This window comes from Callorhinus ursinus, unplaced genomic scaffold (assembly GCF_003265705.2).
Source record: "Callorhinus ursinus isolate GAN/ISIS: 27379988/994484 unplaced genomic scaffold, GSC_fseal_2.0 scaffold45, whole genome shotgun sequence".
Taxonomy (NCBI): domain Eukaryota; kingdom Metazoa; phylum Chordata; class Mammalia; order Carnivora; family Otariidae; genus Callorhinus; species Callorhinus ursinus.
Window position 1 is genome coordinate 2,026,884 of NW_027397107.1, and position 16,646 is coordinate 2,043,529.

The 16,646-nt window shown below is 58.5% G+C and overlaps 1 protein-coding gene across 5 annotated transcripts in view; it reads left to right on the forward strand.

The window, feature by feature from the left end:
• CEMIP (cell migration inducing hyaluronidase 1) overlaps nt 1–16,646 on the forward strand; it is a 196,156-nt gene that overhangs the window by 152,157 nt on the left and 27,353 nt on the right. For 4 of the 5 annotated variants that reach the window (XM_073882175.1, XM_025893245.2, XM_073882177.1 and 1 more), the window contains 4 exons: nt 749–881; nt 1,668–1,859; nt 10,305–10,480; nt 12,161–12,370. In XM_073882175.1, coding sequence (XP_073738276.1) covers nt 749–881; nt 1,668–1,859; nt 10,305–10,480; nt 12,161–12,370 — 711 coding nt within the window. The remainder of the gene's footprint in view (nt 1–748; nt 882–1,667; nt 1,860–10,304; nt 10,481–12,160; nt 12,371–16,646) is intronic. The other variant, XM_073882178.1, reaches the window with a different exon arrangement.

The following is a 16,646-nucleotide window of genomic DNA, read 5'->3' on the forward strand; positions in this document are numbered from 1 at the left end:
CCCTCCCCGGAGCCCAGGATCCCGGGGGAGGAGACAGACGTTGAACAGAGGACTGAATGTAGGCTGCATGCCTGAGGGCCACAGGGGGAGGTGCTGAGCAGCACCAGCTCTGTGGTTGGCTGAGTCTGGATTCGAATTTTGGCTCTGCTGCTTACAGGCTTGGTTGACCCTGGGCAAGTGACTCACCCCCTGAGGGTCAGCTTCCTTATCTGTCAAGCCTGCGACCTCATTGTTGCTGTGAAGCTGGGATGAGATCATATCCGTAGCACTTCGCCCTGTGACTGCTCTGATGCCCAAGCCACACCTGGACACACCAAATCTGGGCCCTGGAGGATGGGGCCTGGGCATGAGTATTTTTAAGGGCTCCCCACGTGACGTGGACCCACGCCGGGACACCAGTTGATTGAACATAGTGGGTCCTCCGTAAATGCCGGCCTCCGTTCCCAGTGGCAGGGGTGGTGGTAGGAGTTGCCGCCCATCAGTGGTTTGGGTACGGGGGACCACCCGGGGACCCCGGCGAGGCCTTTCTCCATCCTGTGGCTTTGCATTGTCTTCCTTAGAGCAAAACTGTTTTCTTAGAACAAAAGTGATGCTCGATCGTTTAATGATCATCTTGGGCCTGAGGAAGTCGTTTTTGCAACAGGGACAAGTTTAGACTTGTGAGTGGATGTTGATACCATTAATCATCAACTTCTTTCTTTACACACACCAAAATGATTTTGCTCTATAATTTCTGTGCCGTTTCCAGGCCACGACAGTGGATGGAGTTAACCTCACCACCGAGGTTGTCTACAAAAAAGGCCAGGATTATAGGTTTGTGTGCTACGAGCGGGGCCGAGCCTGCCAGACCTACCGTGTGCGGTTCCTTTGTGGGAAGCCTGGTAAGCAGCTGCTTGTCAGGGACACAAATGCAGCCGTGGCTCGTTCCTTGAGCTGGCAGATACGCACTGTGAGTTTGGATGTGGCTGGGTCAGCTGCCCCCGGCCAGCTCAGTGACCGGGTGCTTCTGCCAAGCTCCCAGTGGAGAGCCCTTCTGGGACCCAGGAGCCGTGGGACGGTCCTCGGAGTTGGCAGGAGCCGGCCGAGCCCCACCCTGCCCATATGCCTTTGAGGAAGGGAAAGGTCCGGCCCAAGAAAACGAGGGTGCCGTGGCCAGAGCTGACCTTCTTGCAGCCCTCCCCTGCAGGGACATGAGCTCGTGGCTTCTGGGTGCCATTATTTTAAACCCGGGTCCCGAGGTGCTCGTTAGAAGGGATGGGAAATGGTCGGGTTGTTTGCCCAGGCACTTGGCCTTCTCCAGAAGGCGGTCATTGGGGATGAGAGCTCTTTGGGGGAAGGGCTTACAGCTACTGTAAATAATAGTTGAGAGGGACTATATTTGTTTTACATCTTGAGCAAAGTGGGTGTGGTGAGGCAGCCGCATTTAACTCTAGTGAAGGAGTTGGTGGAAAATTCCCCTGCCCAGAGCTAATGAAGGGCTCTTTTTTGGTGGCGTTTTGTTGACTTCAAAAACCTGCACCAAGACTGGGATGGGCTGAGCCTGGTGATTTGGGTTTGGATAGGCAAACCTGGCATTTATCTGGGGAGGGAAAGGGAAGAGGTGGGTGGTCAAAAATTGGCCAAGAATGCAGGGTTAATAGCTCAGGCCCTCCTGTCTGGGGTTACAGTGAGGCCCAAACTCACCGTCACCATCAACACCAACGTGAACAGCACCATCCTGACCCTGGAGGACGATGTTCGGTCATGGAAGCCCGGAGACACACTGGTTGTTGCCAGTACTGATTACTCCATGTACCAGGCAGAAGAATTCCAGGTGCTTCCCTGCAAAGCCTGTGCCGCCAACCAGGTCAGAGTGGCAGGTAAGACTTCCACTAAGCCCGCCCTAGGCTGCACGAGTCTGTTGTCTGAAATCACAAGTTTGTATCAGTCAGCCATTGCAATAATGCTGCATAACGAAACAGACCTCAAACTCTCATGGCAAGCACTTCTCACTCGTGCACCTGCAGCTGGTCTAGGGTCCAGCTTCTCTAGACTGAGCTTGGCCCCAGGATGACAGCTCGGTTCAGATCAGCTCCATGGGACTCTCTTCTCAGGACCTATTCTTCCTGTGGGGGAGGTAGAAAGTTCCCAGGAACAGAAACACAGAGGACTCAGGGCCTGGGCTCAGGACTAGCGTGCTCTCACACCCACATTCCACTGGACAAAGCAAATAATGTGGTTAGGCTTAGCATGCATGGGGTGGGTCAGCCTATTTGTCCCATCAAGGTTGAGGGAAGGGAGTGAATATTTGTTAGGCAATAATGCAATCTACCAGGAAATTTTAAATCTCTTCTTTCTACAGCTTTGGAGTCTTCCTTTCTTCTTCTTTGTCCTAAGTGTTGACTTAGTGGTACTGCAATTTATATTATGCGAGGTTCCTGGAATCTCAAATTGTTGGGATTAAAAGTATAATCCAGGTCCATGTTTATTAGTGGAGAGAGTTATATACGCATGAGGGTTCTTTGGTTATAAGCAATGGAATCCAACTTGACTATTGTAAGCAAAAGAGGAATTTGTCAGGAGGCCACTGAGCTTCAAGAAGTGATGTACCCAGGTGCACAAGGACTTTGGGGGTCTGGGTAGTGGGAGTGAGTGTGCAGTGTTCTCGGGGCATCGCTGTCCCGAAGCACCATGCGAGGTCCCTGGGACATAGTGCTCATGCCACCTTCCAGGGAGACCGCGTCCTGTTGGGCTGGGGGCTCAGGTGCTCCGCCCTCTGGCAGTGCACCTTCACCAGCATCCCTCTGGGCCTACTGAATGGAGAAAGGGCCCCTCCCCCAAGGCAAACTGCGGAAGAAAATGGCCAGAAGAAAGGAGAGTCGATCCTGGGCATCATAACTACCAGGCGCTACAGGACCGTGGCACCTGGAGAAGGTCTAGGATTGAGGGAGAGTGGAGGAAGACAGATGGAGAAAACGTAGCCTATGTATTCAAACTACCTGTTGCTTTAGAAATAAGACTATAGGAAGTTAAACAATCTTTTTGGCTGGTGGGAATGTGCTTGGGATGGAATCTGGGGGGACAAAGGTTTAAACACCAGAGCAGTGGCAGTATAGCCCAATCTCCTTGTCCTACGCTCGGGGGGCCGTGGGCGCTGGAGGCCGCCCCCAAAGTCTGCAGCCATGGTCGTGGGGGGGCGGGGCAGAGCCTTCGAATGGAAGGCCGTGGGTGCCCCGGGGCAGACGGCGGTTTGCTGAGTGTGGCTGGACACACATCTGTGCTTGACAAGTTAACAGAATCTGCCCTTTTAAATAATCATTTGTTCAAACCCCTACGTTCTTTGAATAGAGGTTTGGGGAATAAACACAAGTCCAATTAAATCTTCATCCCGGAGAGAGGGAAAAAAAAAGGGAAAGATACATGTCGAAGTAATACATTCTGGTGCGAGGGGAATAAATTCAACAAAAAGGGAGGGATTGAAGTTAGCAAAAGCTACTGAAATAGACCATAAGTTTGTCTCTGAGCTTCCTGGCTGTGAGAGCAGAGAAAAAAACATCACAGATTACTTACTATGGTCCAATAAAAAGGAGGAGACCAGAGGCCCAGAGGGACCGCTTCCCCGAGGCCCTGAGCTACGGGGTGGTGGTGGGGGGATTCAGCTCAGGGTCTGCGTGCATAGCTGTGAGGTTGGACTCCGCATACTAGATCGGGGCATGCTGTTGGTCTCGTTCCTTCCCTTCCAGTTCTTTCTCTCTTTGGTAGAGCACGGGATTGGAATTGCAGGAATGCGGTTCCCAGCTGAGTGACCTTAGACAAATACTTAAACTTCCCTGCGCCTCAGTTTCCTCGTCTGTAAAACAGACACAGTGATCGTAAATCATAACTGCTTCCCGGGGTTTGTGAGGACTGGCGGATTGAATCGTTCAGGGTCTGGTAGGCAGTAAGGGCTCTGTGAATGTCAGCTACTGTTATTGGGCAGGACGCGTGCAATCATGTAGCACCCAAGCTTGAGGACGGACAGGAATGGTGCCTGTGTGTCAGTTCTGTAGGTAAAGACATACTGTAGAGTGAGAAAAGCAAACGGATGTGCATCGTTCTCAGCAGCCCCCAGCTGAGGTCCGTCACAGATTCTGTTCTGAGTGTCCTGATGTCCTGGGCGTGGAGGCGGGAGGCTCTGTGAGCGCAGGTGCCCCCCACGCGTCCTTCCTCCCCCAGGCTGGGCACCCCCGCCCCCTTCACGAGGACACACAGGGAGGTGGGAAGGAGCGCATCAACACCCAGAGGGCGCCCTCGGGGGGCTGACCAGGGGTCGGGTGTCCTGGACTGTCGGAGGGGGACGGCACAGTGCAGGGCAGCGTGCTGGGGACAGCATGCCGCAGAAGAGGGTCGGAGCAGCGGGGTGAGGGGTGAGGCGTAGCGGGGGTAGAAGGGCTGCGTGGGGCTGGGGGGCAGGGGGCGCCGCGGGGACCAGCTTCCCTCCGAGTGTGTCGGCCTGTTGCATTTCCCCTGGTGGGGAAAGGTTCCCCGGGCCCCCTGTTTACAGGAGACTGCCGAGTGGAGCTCGTGCCCTGTATTAGACCCATGGCCTTCGCTGCGTGCCTCCTGTGTCCCCCGGGCCGGTACGTGTGCACAGCGCTCCTGGGACGTCAGGTGTCCTCCTGGACTCTGACGGGAGTGGCATTCAGACGGTGTGAGCCGATGCTCGCTGCTCAGTGCTGGGGTTCTGGTGGCTTCTAGGAGGGTGAAAAGCTTGCCCACTTGGAGGTGGACACAGGAGCACCTGCAGAGGCCCCCCAGTCTGCTCAGTCCGGCCCACGTCTGCACCCCTGTGCTGGGCACCCCGAGGCCTGGGAGGGGCCGGGTTTCACTTCAAGCAGCTCCCGAGAGCCGAGGGGCCCCGAGGGCGAGGGGCCAGGTGCTGTTAGGGCGGCCAGCCCCACCCAGCGGTCGGTGTGGCTGTCGGGGGGAGGCTGGAGAGTGGCCCCACTTGGCAGTGGCGGACCCACAGGCCCAGCTGCCCCCTGAGCCTTCTGAAGGCTGGACGGACAGTGGGATGGGGTTGCTCCGGGCCCTGGTGCGGGGGGAGGAAAGGAGAATTGAAGACGCAGGGCCCCCCTCGGGCCCCTCCACACTCCCTCGGGGCACCCCTCCCTGGCCCGCACCCCCTGACAGCTGGGCTCGGAGTGGACCGTCCACTTTGCCGAGAGGCTTTGAGGCTTGCCTGAAAACAGCGCCCCCTGGTGGACAGCCTCTGAAAAGCTCGAGGTGTCGGGGGGGTGGGGCGTGTCTTGTCTATTTGTCTGTCTGTCTTGGGGAGGCTCCTGTGTCTGCTTTTCAGCCCCAAGCCTGGCTCTCCATCCCCCACTGACATGAAGCAAGGGCTCCCACCTGCCGCATCTTTTCCGAAGCTGTGCCCCCCAGCAGTGACATCTTAGGGTTCCCCCCAAAGACTGGTTGCAGAGCGGGGCACGGCCTTCCCGGATCCTCCCTCCTCACTGCCCCCAAATTCCAGGAAACAGGCCTTCGTGCCTATTAAGGGTTTTCTGACAGGAAACAGATGGGGATCACCAAGTCATGAAAGTGTGTGAATCATCTCAGAGAATATTCCGGAGTGTTGCTATCCGCAGGGTGGGTCTCCACACCTCCTGACCCGCAGTCGGAAGCCTCCCCAGACCTTCTGCATTTGCACTCCCCGACTCCCGCTTTCCCTGCCCCCCAGCACACACCCCTCAATAATACCACGGTTAATCTCCTTTGGATGACCGTTCTTTGTTTCCTGTGACTGCCAAGCACTTTACAAAACCGTCTCTCTTGCTCCTCGTGATGCCCTAACACGGTGGCAGCCGCCGTTTCTGCGGGACACGCAGGAGGACACTCAGGTGCAGGGAAATTAAATGTGCAGGGTCTGCTCACCAGTATGGTCACGCTGTTCAAGTCCTCCTAGCCCGCTTCCGGGGCCCGTAGCCGCAGGGGGCCGGCGGCCGGCGTACTGGACGGCACGCAGTAGAGCATCTGCAGCACCTCAGGGGTCCTAGGAGGGCAGGCTGGTGTCGACCAAGCAAGTCTGTGGGGTCGACCGGAGCCGGGATTCAAACTCCGAGCTCTCCAGCTCCCAGGCTACCTGTCCCCTGGGTCTCCGCTCTGAGACGATTGGCCCGGACCAGGAACGTGCGAGCTGTGTGGCTGAGACGGCCTGTCCGGGACCCTCCAGCCCGAGCCCGCCGCCCCCCCCTTCCCCCGCACCCCGGGCCAGTGGCCCTCCTGGATAATTTGGGACAATCTGGCTGGGCCACATCTGCTCTTCCCTGGTTGGCCCTCATGCACCAGAGCTGCGAGAAGCAAGGGAGGGAGGGAGAATCTGCAGACAGGATGGGGTGCTGGGAAAGCGGGGCATGCGGCTCCCCCGGGGCAGCTGGCTGGGGGGACAGTGGCCTGTGAACGCGGCAGCAGGACAGATCCGTTGGCTGTGGGGTTTCGTAAAGGTCCTGCTACAGGCTCCACGGTGCGGGGAGGAGGCGGTGGGAATTCAGCTCTCAGTCGGCCCCGCGCACTCCTGAGAGTGGATCAGTCCCTCCGTCTCCCACACCCCATGTCCCCCCACGGAGCAGCCTGGAGATGTGAGGCAGTGGCAGGAGCCCCGGGCTCCTGTCTTCCCCGGGGACAGCACGGGGGGCACCTGCACCGGCCACTTGGGCCACACCAGTCCCTGCCACGTGCCAGGGGCCGTGTGAAGCTCATTCCCTGGATTAGCGTGGTCAGCAAGCCTGGCTACTTTTGAGACACATGCTAGCAATAGCTCGATTTTATGGAAGGAGAGCCTGAGATCCAGGGAGCGTGAGTGATGTGTGCAGGGACTCACAGCCATCATCTGAGTCGGGATCCAGAGCCACAGCCCCCTGCAGCCTCTCCCCTACCTCTCCCGCCATGTTCGCGGGGACCGTGGGTCCCTGCGGAAGGCCCTCTGGTCAGCGTTCTGCCTATTTGCCCGTAGTTTAAGGGGGCACTGATCCCCGAAATGCACTTGCTACGAGGGGCAGCTGGACATCAGGGGATGTGTGCCCGCGTGGGGAGGCCTGGTGTCCTGGCCCTGCCGGCACGGTGGGTACCCCAAGAAGCAAAGGGGGAGGTGGAGGGCGGTGGGGAAGGCCGCACCGGGAAGGAGCCCCAGAAGCAGGGTCTGGAAGGACAAAGCCGTCCGCTGCCCAGACGAGGCAGCCCGGCCGGAGGGGCAGCTAGGCAGAAGCGCTGAGATGTAAAGTAGCAAGGCTCATTCAGGGAGGGCTGGTGCTCTGCTCGAGCTGCAGCAGAAGTGAGTGTGGGGCGATGACGCATAAGCCCACAGAGCCTGGGGTTTTGCCCCGTCGGTCCTGCAGGCTGGGAGACGGGAGCTGAGCCCCTCAAAGCTGCACGGGATCTCCTCTCCTGTGGCTTGGGCCGGCAGCCCTGAGCCCGCGCTCTCTGCATAAACTCTCCCATCATGTGCTCAAGCCTCGGGGGTCCATCCCTTCGGGAAGCGCGCTCCATGCTGGGCCTCCGGGGAGCCAGCTCCTCAGGCACGTGTCCCTTGCGTTGGCTGGTTCCTGGCCACCGCTGAGCTGCCTCTGGGGCACCAGTCAGCTGGTCTTCCTTCTGCACCCCAGGAACAGTGGGAGGTGGCCTTGCTTAGTTGAGGAAGCCTTTGAAGCTTTACTGGGTGTTGCCTGCTGTCCATCGGGGTGTCCGCTCGTAAGGAAAAGAAGGTCTGCATCCAGCACACTCAGCAGCATGAGGCCAGGCAGACCAGGGGCTTTGTCATCAATTCTCCATGTATCCATTGCTGGAAGGAGGGCGTTTAAAGCCGGTGAGCCGGGGAGTCTCCTTCCTCACCAGCGATCAGATGTTGCTCTAGGTGCAGCTTTCTGTCCGCCCCCGCCCCCCCCCGGTCTGCGTCGCTCAGAACCCCACGCAAAGCTCTTTGTGCAAGAGACTCTACTCCCCGCCCCTCACCTGCAAGGCTACGTATCTGTGATAGTGACGGCTACAGAGCCAATGGGCAGGAGACCAGCCAGGGATGGAGGGGGAGTCTTCCACACGGGCAGCCAGAGGGGATCCTGCATCTGGACCCTAAAACCATGAAGCCACGAGGCTCTGTGACCTGAGCCACAAGCCACAGGGGGGTAAGGGAGCCAGCAGTCTGCAGAGCGAACTGGTTTCAAACGCTCCTCCGGGCAATGTCAGACTGTGGACGGAACCAGAGTCTTCACAGCCCTGCCCCCACCTCTGGCGTCCGTGCCTGGCTCTGGCTTCGGAGATCCCCTGGGCCTGATAGGAAAGCATAGTGAATAGACTCTCTGTAAAACGAGTTTTCCTAGTACTTTTAAAGCAGGGCTCTGTGGTACACGGAGGAACGGCCCCACAGATGCCCACGGGCTAGTCCTCTGCACGTGAGAATGTCTGCTCGCACGGCAGAAGGGACTTGGTGGGTGCAATTGAGTTAAGGCTCAGGAGATGGGGGATTATCCTGGGTCCCCGGGGTGGGCCTAGTGTCATCACAGGTCCGTAGAGGGGACGCAGCAGGTCAGAGTCCGAGGAGAAGGTGACGTGCGACACAGCCGGTATCGGAGTGAAGTCCGCCCGTTGAGGGAGGAGGAAGGGGCCGTCAGCCAAGGAGCACAGGGGGCTGCTGGAATCTGCAAACGGCCAGCACGGTTCCACCTGGCGCCTCCCGAGGGAGCCAGCCCTGCCCCACCCAACTGCTGACCCGGGGCCCCAACCGCCGACCCAGGGCCCCGACCACTGGCCCGGGGGCCCTGACCCTGCACTTCTGGCCTTTGAGATGTGAGGCAAGACATTGCTGCTGCTTTAAGCCAGTCAACGGGTGGCAGTTTGTTGTAGCAGCCCTGGGAGCTGGTGGTGATGCCAAAAGGGTATTGTGTTAGCTCTGCCCCATACCAGTTTCACGTCCTGAACTAACAAGCTTCCAGAAACTGCCATCCCCCCGACCCTGCAGAATCCCAAAGCGCAGCCCCCGAGGTCCCACAGCCCCCACAGGATGCATGCCGTGCCTCGTGAAGGAGCGGGCAGGGGCGGTCCCTGTTGGGGCGCGTCTCAGGCCCATCACAACCCCGGCCAGCCGTGCCGTGGGCTGACGCCTGTGTGCCGTCGCTCAAGCCAGGGCCGCAGTGAAAGCCAGGCAGCACCTGCCATGAGGTGCAGGCTGCAAATGCACACGAGAGGTCATGCTCTGGAACCGTGTCCTCGAGCGGAGGAGAAAGCCCCTGCTAGCCAGGTCAGCTCCCCCAGTGACAAGCTGCGTGTAGAAGCAGGCCAAGATCTCTTTATACCACGAAAGACTCTGGGGTTGGTGTGGGGGCGGATTGGGGACCGTGAGGCAGTCCCCAAGTTCCAAGCCCCTGTCCCCCCGCACCTTCCCTGGGGTGCACCTGCCGTCCGGGGAGAAGGACGGGGCTGGAGGAGAATTAAGTGGATTTGAGCAGACTGAGGGAGCGAGGCAGCTATGGGTCACTGGTTCAGGGACTCGAGTGGCACAAAGGGGACTGACATTAGCTGCAAGAGTAGCTGAGTTGGACAGAAAAGGTCTTTTAATAATTTTTTAAGGATAGGAGGTCTGGATGAGTTTGGAAGTAGAACATAAGGAACCCACACGAGGGAAGAAGAGAAGTTACGGAGTCCAGGACCCTAAGACTGTAGGAAGGGATGGGGTCAGGAGTACAAGAGAGAGAGCACCCTGTCCTCGGGGCTGGCCCACCAGGACACAGCCACATTCCGGTCCCAGGGAAGGAGCGAGAGCAGGGGCCGCCCGCGGCTTCCGCTCATCCTGTGACCACACCAGCAGGGAGTCTGGGAAGCGCGGTTCTCCCCGGGAGCATACGTCGAGCTCAAACACAGGAGGCCCCAGTACCAGCAAGCAAAAGGGGGGACCCATACTGGGGGACAAATAGCCATTTCTGCATGGGCTTCATTATTTTTTTTTTAATTTATTTATTCATGAGAGACAGAGAGAGAGAGAGAGGCAGAGGGAGAAGCAGGCTCCCAAGGAGCAGGGAGCCTGATGCGGGACTCGATCCCAGGACCCCGGGATCATGACCTGAGCTGAAGGCAGACGCTTAACCATCTGAGCCACCCAGGCGCCCTCTGCATGGGCTTCAGATGTGAGTCTGCATGGCTGTGAATCCCAGCTCTTCTTTTAGGCCAGGAAAGAAGAGTCTGCGTGGGCTTCCTTCTTCTGTAACATGGGACCAGGGGAGCCCCGGGGACCACCGTGCACGCAGGTGGGGTGATACGTAAGCAGCAGTGGATTTCCCACCCACCCCTCTCTGCCCTAGGGAAGCCGCTGTACCTGCACATCGGGCAGGAGATAGACGGCGTGGACATGAGGGCTGAGGTCGGGCTCCTGAGCCGGAACATCGTGGTGATGGGGGAGATGGAGGACAGATGTTACCCTTACAACAACCACGTCTGCAACTTCTTCAACTTCGACACCTTCGGGGGCCACGTCAAGGTATGGGTCCGCCCGACCAGGAGCACTCTCGCGCTGCCAGCCTGGCAGGGACCCTGGCTGGGGAGGGCACGGGAGCAGGAGGTAGGACAAAGGGCAGGGACCTTCTGGAAGGCGAACCTCTGCTGTCCAGTGTGCTGTTCCGGCTGTTGAGCCCTGGCTGCAAGACAGGAGGGGGCCACCTTGGGGATGGCCGTCCACTCCCCGGTCACACGCCACCCTGGGCTCCCTGCCTCCACGGCTTCCAGCCCCCGTCCCTGCTCTCACTCCCTTTCTCCAATGCCTCACCCCAGTCATTTCCCAGAAGAGCTGGCATGTCACCCACACAAGTCATGCTTACCATAGACCCATGAATACCCAGACACGCGAGCAGGCAGGGGAGACGAGCTGGACGTCGGAGCGTTTACCAAGAGATGGAGGCAAAGAGGGAGCTGGCTCACGACAGAGTTCTGCCGCCCAGGGAAGAGCGGTGGTCAGCGGTGTGCGGTCAGTGGTCCGCGAGAGCTCCCGGCTTCCTAGCATGGGGCTCACAGGGGAACGCTGTCTGCACCCTGTCTAAAGAGTCGTTACCCAGCATGCTGAACGTCACGACGCCCCAAAGCTGTTCGTGCGGCCGTCGCTTTCAATGACTTAGGATCGAAGCCGACAGACTATTGGTGTCTCGGAGTTTTGTGAGGACAGGGCTCTTGAAGCCGCCACTGTGTGCTATCAGGATAAGACTTCCTGGTGCCCTAACTGAAGGAAGGAGCGGAACCTGCGGAGTGCACAGCGGGAGCCCTACTGGCGTTGGGCGGCCCCATATCACATGTGGGCTCCCAGCATCCACAGCCCCTGCTCGCTCAGCAGGGCTCCCTGGTCACCATAGCCTCCAGAAGCACTCGCTCGTGTTCCCGGTCAGGCTCTGGGGGTGAGGGGGGCCAGGGCTTGTGCAGAGACTCATCAGAGAGACCAGAGCCTGTTTCCAATTCTGAGAGCGATCCCTGAGCCGTCAGGGTCCCCTTCCTGCTTTGCCCAAATGAGGCCTCAGGATGCCCCTTCCCGAGTGGCATTCCGCTTGACACCTGCTCTGGGAGGACTGTTAGCATGTCCTTAAGATCTGCCTACTCTAGGAGCAGCTGGCTGAGCCCCGCTTCTGACAAGAGTCATTTCCACAGTGTGCTTTTACAGTGGGTTCTTGGAGTGTAGACATCCACGGTGGTGCACACAGAGCACCCCATGGCTCGCCCACGCTACCGGGGTCAGGGGCTGATGGAGAGTCCCAGCTCAGCATCCCCATCCTTCCACCAGGAGGGCCCGCAGACCGTGGGCAGAGCACAGGCTCCTTCTGCCCCTGGATGCCCATCCTCCTGGGGCCAGCCTCGGGCCAGCCTCGCCCCAGCATATCTTGGGGTTCCCCCTTCCTTGTGACACTCAGTGACTTAGGAGGGAGGGTGGGAGTGGAGGCCAGCCCCAGCTGTTCCAAGCAGTTCACTGTCTCGTAACATCCGTGAGTTATCCAAAGCGCCTCGGCACCCGGGTGGTGAGAGGGCCAGGGGCCTTAACCCGTCTGCAGGTCATATGTTGGATGCGCTGCGTGGCCGAGGCAGGGATCAGCGAGGCACTTTGCATGTTTGGGACGCGGCCCCGGCGAGGGGGTCGGGGGCACCTCACACACCCTTCTGACCCTCGCCTCCCCTCTTGCAGTTTGCACTGGGCTTTAAGGCTGTGCACCTGGAGGGCGTGGAGCTGAAGCACATGGGACAGCAGCTGGTGGGGCAGTACCCCATTCACTTCCACCTGGTGGGCGACGTGGACGAGAAGGGAGGCTACGACCCGCCCACGTACATCCGCGAGCTCTCCATCCACCACACATTTTCTCGCTGTGTCACCGTGCACGGCTCCAATGGCTTGTTGGTAAGTGCCTCCTTCCCGGGAAAGCGGAGGGCCCGTCACTGCCCCGTCCTCCAGGCCCCTTCCTCCAAACCGTCAGTGTTGGACGGGGGTGTTTGGATCTGGACATTTAGTCTGGGGCCATTGGGGGTTGAACCATCCTTGGCCTCGAGTTTAGAATGCTGTCAGTTGAGAGCAGAAAGAGAAAACAGGGCAGGTGTGTGTCGTGCCTCTTTGGAGAGATGGGCAGGCCGAGGATCTTTCCATGGCTCTGTGGCAAGACAGATCCGCTAACGCAGACAAGGGCTCTTGCCAGACTCTGCACCGTTGCCTCAGACTTGCGGTGGCTGCAGGGGCCCTTTGCTCTTGCTGCACCAAGCATCCTCTGGAGCGGACACTGCTGGGAGGAATGGCTTCATTCCAAGGAGGCATATGTGCCAGAGGCTGGTCTGGGTTTGCACAGCTGGTTTTGACACTAAACTGATTGTTATTTAAATAAGAACTAACTTATGGGGCGCCCAGGCGGCTCAGTCACTGGAGCATCAGACTCTTGGTTTTGGCTCAGGTCATGATCTCAGGGTCCTGGGATCGAGCCCCGTGTTGGGCGCCATGCTTAGCGGGAAAACTGCTGGAGATTCTCTCCCCCTCTCCACCCGCCCAGCCCTCTCCCCTCACCTCCCTCCCTGGCACGCTCTCGCTCACGCTCTCCTACTCTCTAAAAAGAAAATAAGTAAATGTACTAAACTTATATCCTCTAGAAACTTTAAAAACCGGATATTATAAGCTGAAGAATCCAGATTGTGTTTTGTTTGGCTTATGAAGTGTTTATAGAAATATTCGATCATCTTTACACTAAACTGATAATTTTACACTAAACCAACCTTTCTTTAAACGGACTGAACTTACATCCTACATGAACTTTAAAGCCAGATGTCACAGACAGGCCTCCTGCATGCGGAACCCAGTGATGGGATGTGTTTTGTTTGGCTTAAATGGTATTTAAAGAAACATCTGAATTAGGTTCCATCATTTAAAAATTAAGTGATTTCACACAGAAATCTGGATTCTTGCCTTCTCTGGGAAAGTGGTCCAAGGTGGCGGGTCAGACCCACACTGCTGCGTGGCACAGGGTGCTGGGGTGGGGGGTGTCCTCTACTTCTTTGCAGACCCACCAAGGGGACAGGGGAGAGTACGGGCCCTGGGGCCTCGTCTGGAAGTGCGCGGGTTCAAGAGCTTGGCCCACAGGCTGTGAGCTGTGGACTTCGGGCAAATTGTTTGCCATCTGCAAACCTCTGTCATCCTCCTCGACCAAGTGGGGAAATCACAGCAAACACGGGGGGCTGTGAGGTGCAGGTACCCCAAGGGAGCCCCGGGCCTGGCGCCCAGCTCGCCGGCTCACGTGGCAGCACGCTGCCCGGGAACCAGGGCTGATTCTCCATGGCAGGTGGCAGGAGGGTTGTGGCTGGAATGGTTGCTGAACGTGGGCCTGTTTTCTGGCTCAAGGAAGAAGAAAGGAGAACGTGTTGTCCTGGAAGCAGAAAGACAGGAAGATTTACGATAAGTGGGAAATGTCGGGAATGCGGTAGCAGACACAGTGTGAGCTCAGGTCCGGGTTTCCATCTGACTTCTGCCACGGACCAGTTGTGGGACGTGGGCTGGTCACTTTCCCTCTCACACCTGCTTCCTCTTCTGTAAAACAGGGAGGACAGCAGTATGTCTCCCACGTGGTTGTTACAAGAAGTGAGCACAAGACGTGGAAAGTGTGGCACACGTGTGGCCCTGAGGGCAGGTGTGGTCTGTTCCGCTTGTCCACGCGGTTTGCCAAACGAATGCAACGCAGGGACACAGGGGCGACTGAGCTCGGAACGTGTGGTAAAAAGAACAGTGTAGACTTAGGAAAGATGACAAGCCTGAGTCTGAGGAGCTCTACTTGCTTTAAGCATTCATTCTAAAGTTCTGTGCTTAAATTTAGCTTCAATTCCCCTACGCTTCTTGCTACAGAAGAGAAAGATGTTGGTTCCCAGCAGCCGGGTCGGTGTGAGCGGAGGCCGTCCTGCATCTCAGGGCAGTTGTGCACATAACACACACACATGCACACACACGCACGTGCACAGACACGTGTGCACACGCACGTAACACGTGCACAGACACGTGTGCACATGTACATAATGCACACGTGCACAGACACGTGTGCGCATGCACATAACACACACACGCACACACGTGTGCACACACAACACACGTGTGCACATGCACATACACACGTGCACACAAACGCGCACACGTACCGTGGATCCACGGCCGTTCGTGCATTCGGTTTTGTCATGTGTGCGGTGCCCGGCATGACAAGCAGATCTCATGGTTGTTCAGTTAGAATCCAAGAATGAGAAGGGCTTGGCCACGCTGGTTGCAGCGCGCCTGAGCCGCAAGCCCGGGCCTTGGCCAGAGGAATGGGCTTCTGCAGGAGCAGCGGGGTGGGAGGCGGCGAGGGGCGCCGGAGGCCATGGGAGCGAGCGGCTCAGAGGGATGCAGGCAGGCAGGGGCTGAGAGCAAGCACGGCCCAGGAGCGGCCCTGCGGAACCCGCTCGTTTGGAGCCGCTAGACGGGCCAGTTGCACCCACACCAGACAGAGACTTTTGGAGCCAGAGACTTGGACAGGCTCTCGCAACCAGGGCACCCTGGCAGTCCTGCATGTGCCAAGGCCGTTGTTCTGTCCGGCTCCAAGGGATGCTGGCCACCAGACTGGGAGGGAACACACCTCAGCTCCCTGGGTGCCATCCAGACGCCAGGCAGCCTCGCACAGGCCTGGCCAGGGGGCCGGCTGTAGCCTCATCCCAGTGGACACGTAGGGCTCCAGCCGCACTCGGCTCGGGTCCCTGCTGGACGGCCAGGCTGGTGGGGGAAGGTCTGGAGCTCACAGACCTGTGTGACACCAAACTGGCATGGCTTAGCATCTGGATGAAGCACAGGCCTCGGACTCCCCGAGCCGAAGAAGCAACAGGACAATGGAGTGCATTCCGCGTCCTCCCCCGAGCGCCACAGGCTGGGGGGAGCTGGGGGTTCGGAGAGGCCCGCCCCTGTAAGTGCTGCACCACGGGGGCAGCAGGGCCGCCCTGGGAGCTGGGCTCCGCATCGCTAGTTGATATTTGCTCCCTTCATTCTGGCTTGAAGGACCTACCAGTGGCCGGGGCTGTAACTGTGTTTGGAAAGATATTTTTAGCTGACGGGATGAAAGGAGGCCAAATATAGAGACTGGATTCTCATTTAGGCTGCAGAGGCCACTCAGTAGCATCGTGGATGCCTTTACCCTCAGGGTGTCCCAGATCTGGACACGCCCGAGACCCCGGACATCCGTCCATGCGTGGGCTTCCCCACCGCCTGCAGACAGACTCCAGTGCCCTCGTCCTCAGAAGACAGCTTCCCCGCCCCCCACCCCGGGCTCCTCCCCATTCTTGGCCACCTGCTCCTGGAAAGGGCAGTCTGGACTTGACATTCCCGCCAACACCTGCTTCTCATTCCCCTCCTAACTGATGAGCACACGGGCCTCTCCACATCTGCTCCCTGAGCCCAGAGGATGCTCTTAGGAACCACCGTGCACACCACGAGCTCCTGCTCAACAAACCCACCGCCCCCTCCTCCCCAGACTCCTTGCTCGCTCAAACTGTGCCTGCAGGCATCCGCAGAGCCGCCAGCTTGGGAGGACAGAGTCAGAGCAAACCTGCGTTCTAACGATCCAAATGTTCGGAGCCTTGGTTTCCCCGCTGCGCAAAGTGGAGGGTGAGGACACAGCCCATTGCCAAGGCTTTGGGGGAGGATGAAGCCAGGAACACATGTGGCCAGCTCAGCATCGGCAGGCTGTATACGGTCACGGGCCCTCTGTGTCCTGTGCTCTGGGTGAGCCTCCCTGCTTCCATGACATGGTAAGGTGTCCCCCCCAACACACACACACACACAGAGCAGACTCGGGAGCTCGGCAAACGCTGCGTGTGTGTTCTCCCTCCTGCCCCGCACCCTCCCCATGCATGCTGACAAAGTCAAGGCCTACGGTAAAACCACACCGAATGCTGATTATGCTAGAGCCCAAGACCCCTTTAACCACAGAGCCCCCTTCACACGACAGAGCAGAGTCGGGAGATGTCTGTCGTGATACCGACACTGGCGGTAGTGTCTTTGAGACCGGGGGGTCCGCACGGGAGCCCCAGGATGCTGGCAGTTGCGGGGTGAAGCCGGCCCTCAGAGGAAGGCTCTCCTGCCCATCCCCTGCAGGCGGGGCGGCGGGGGGCCTACGGCGGGCTCCCAC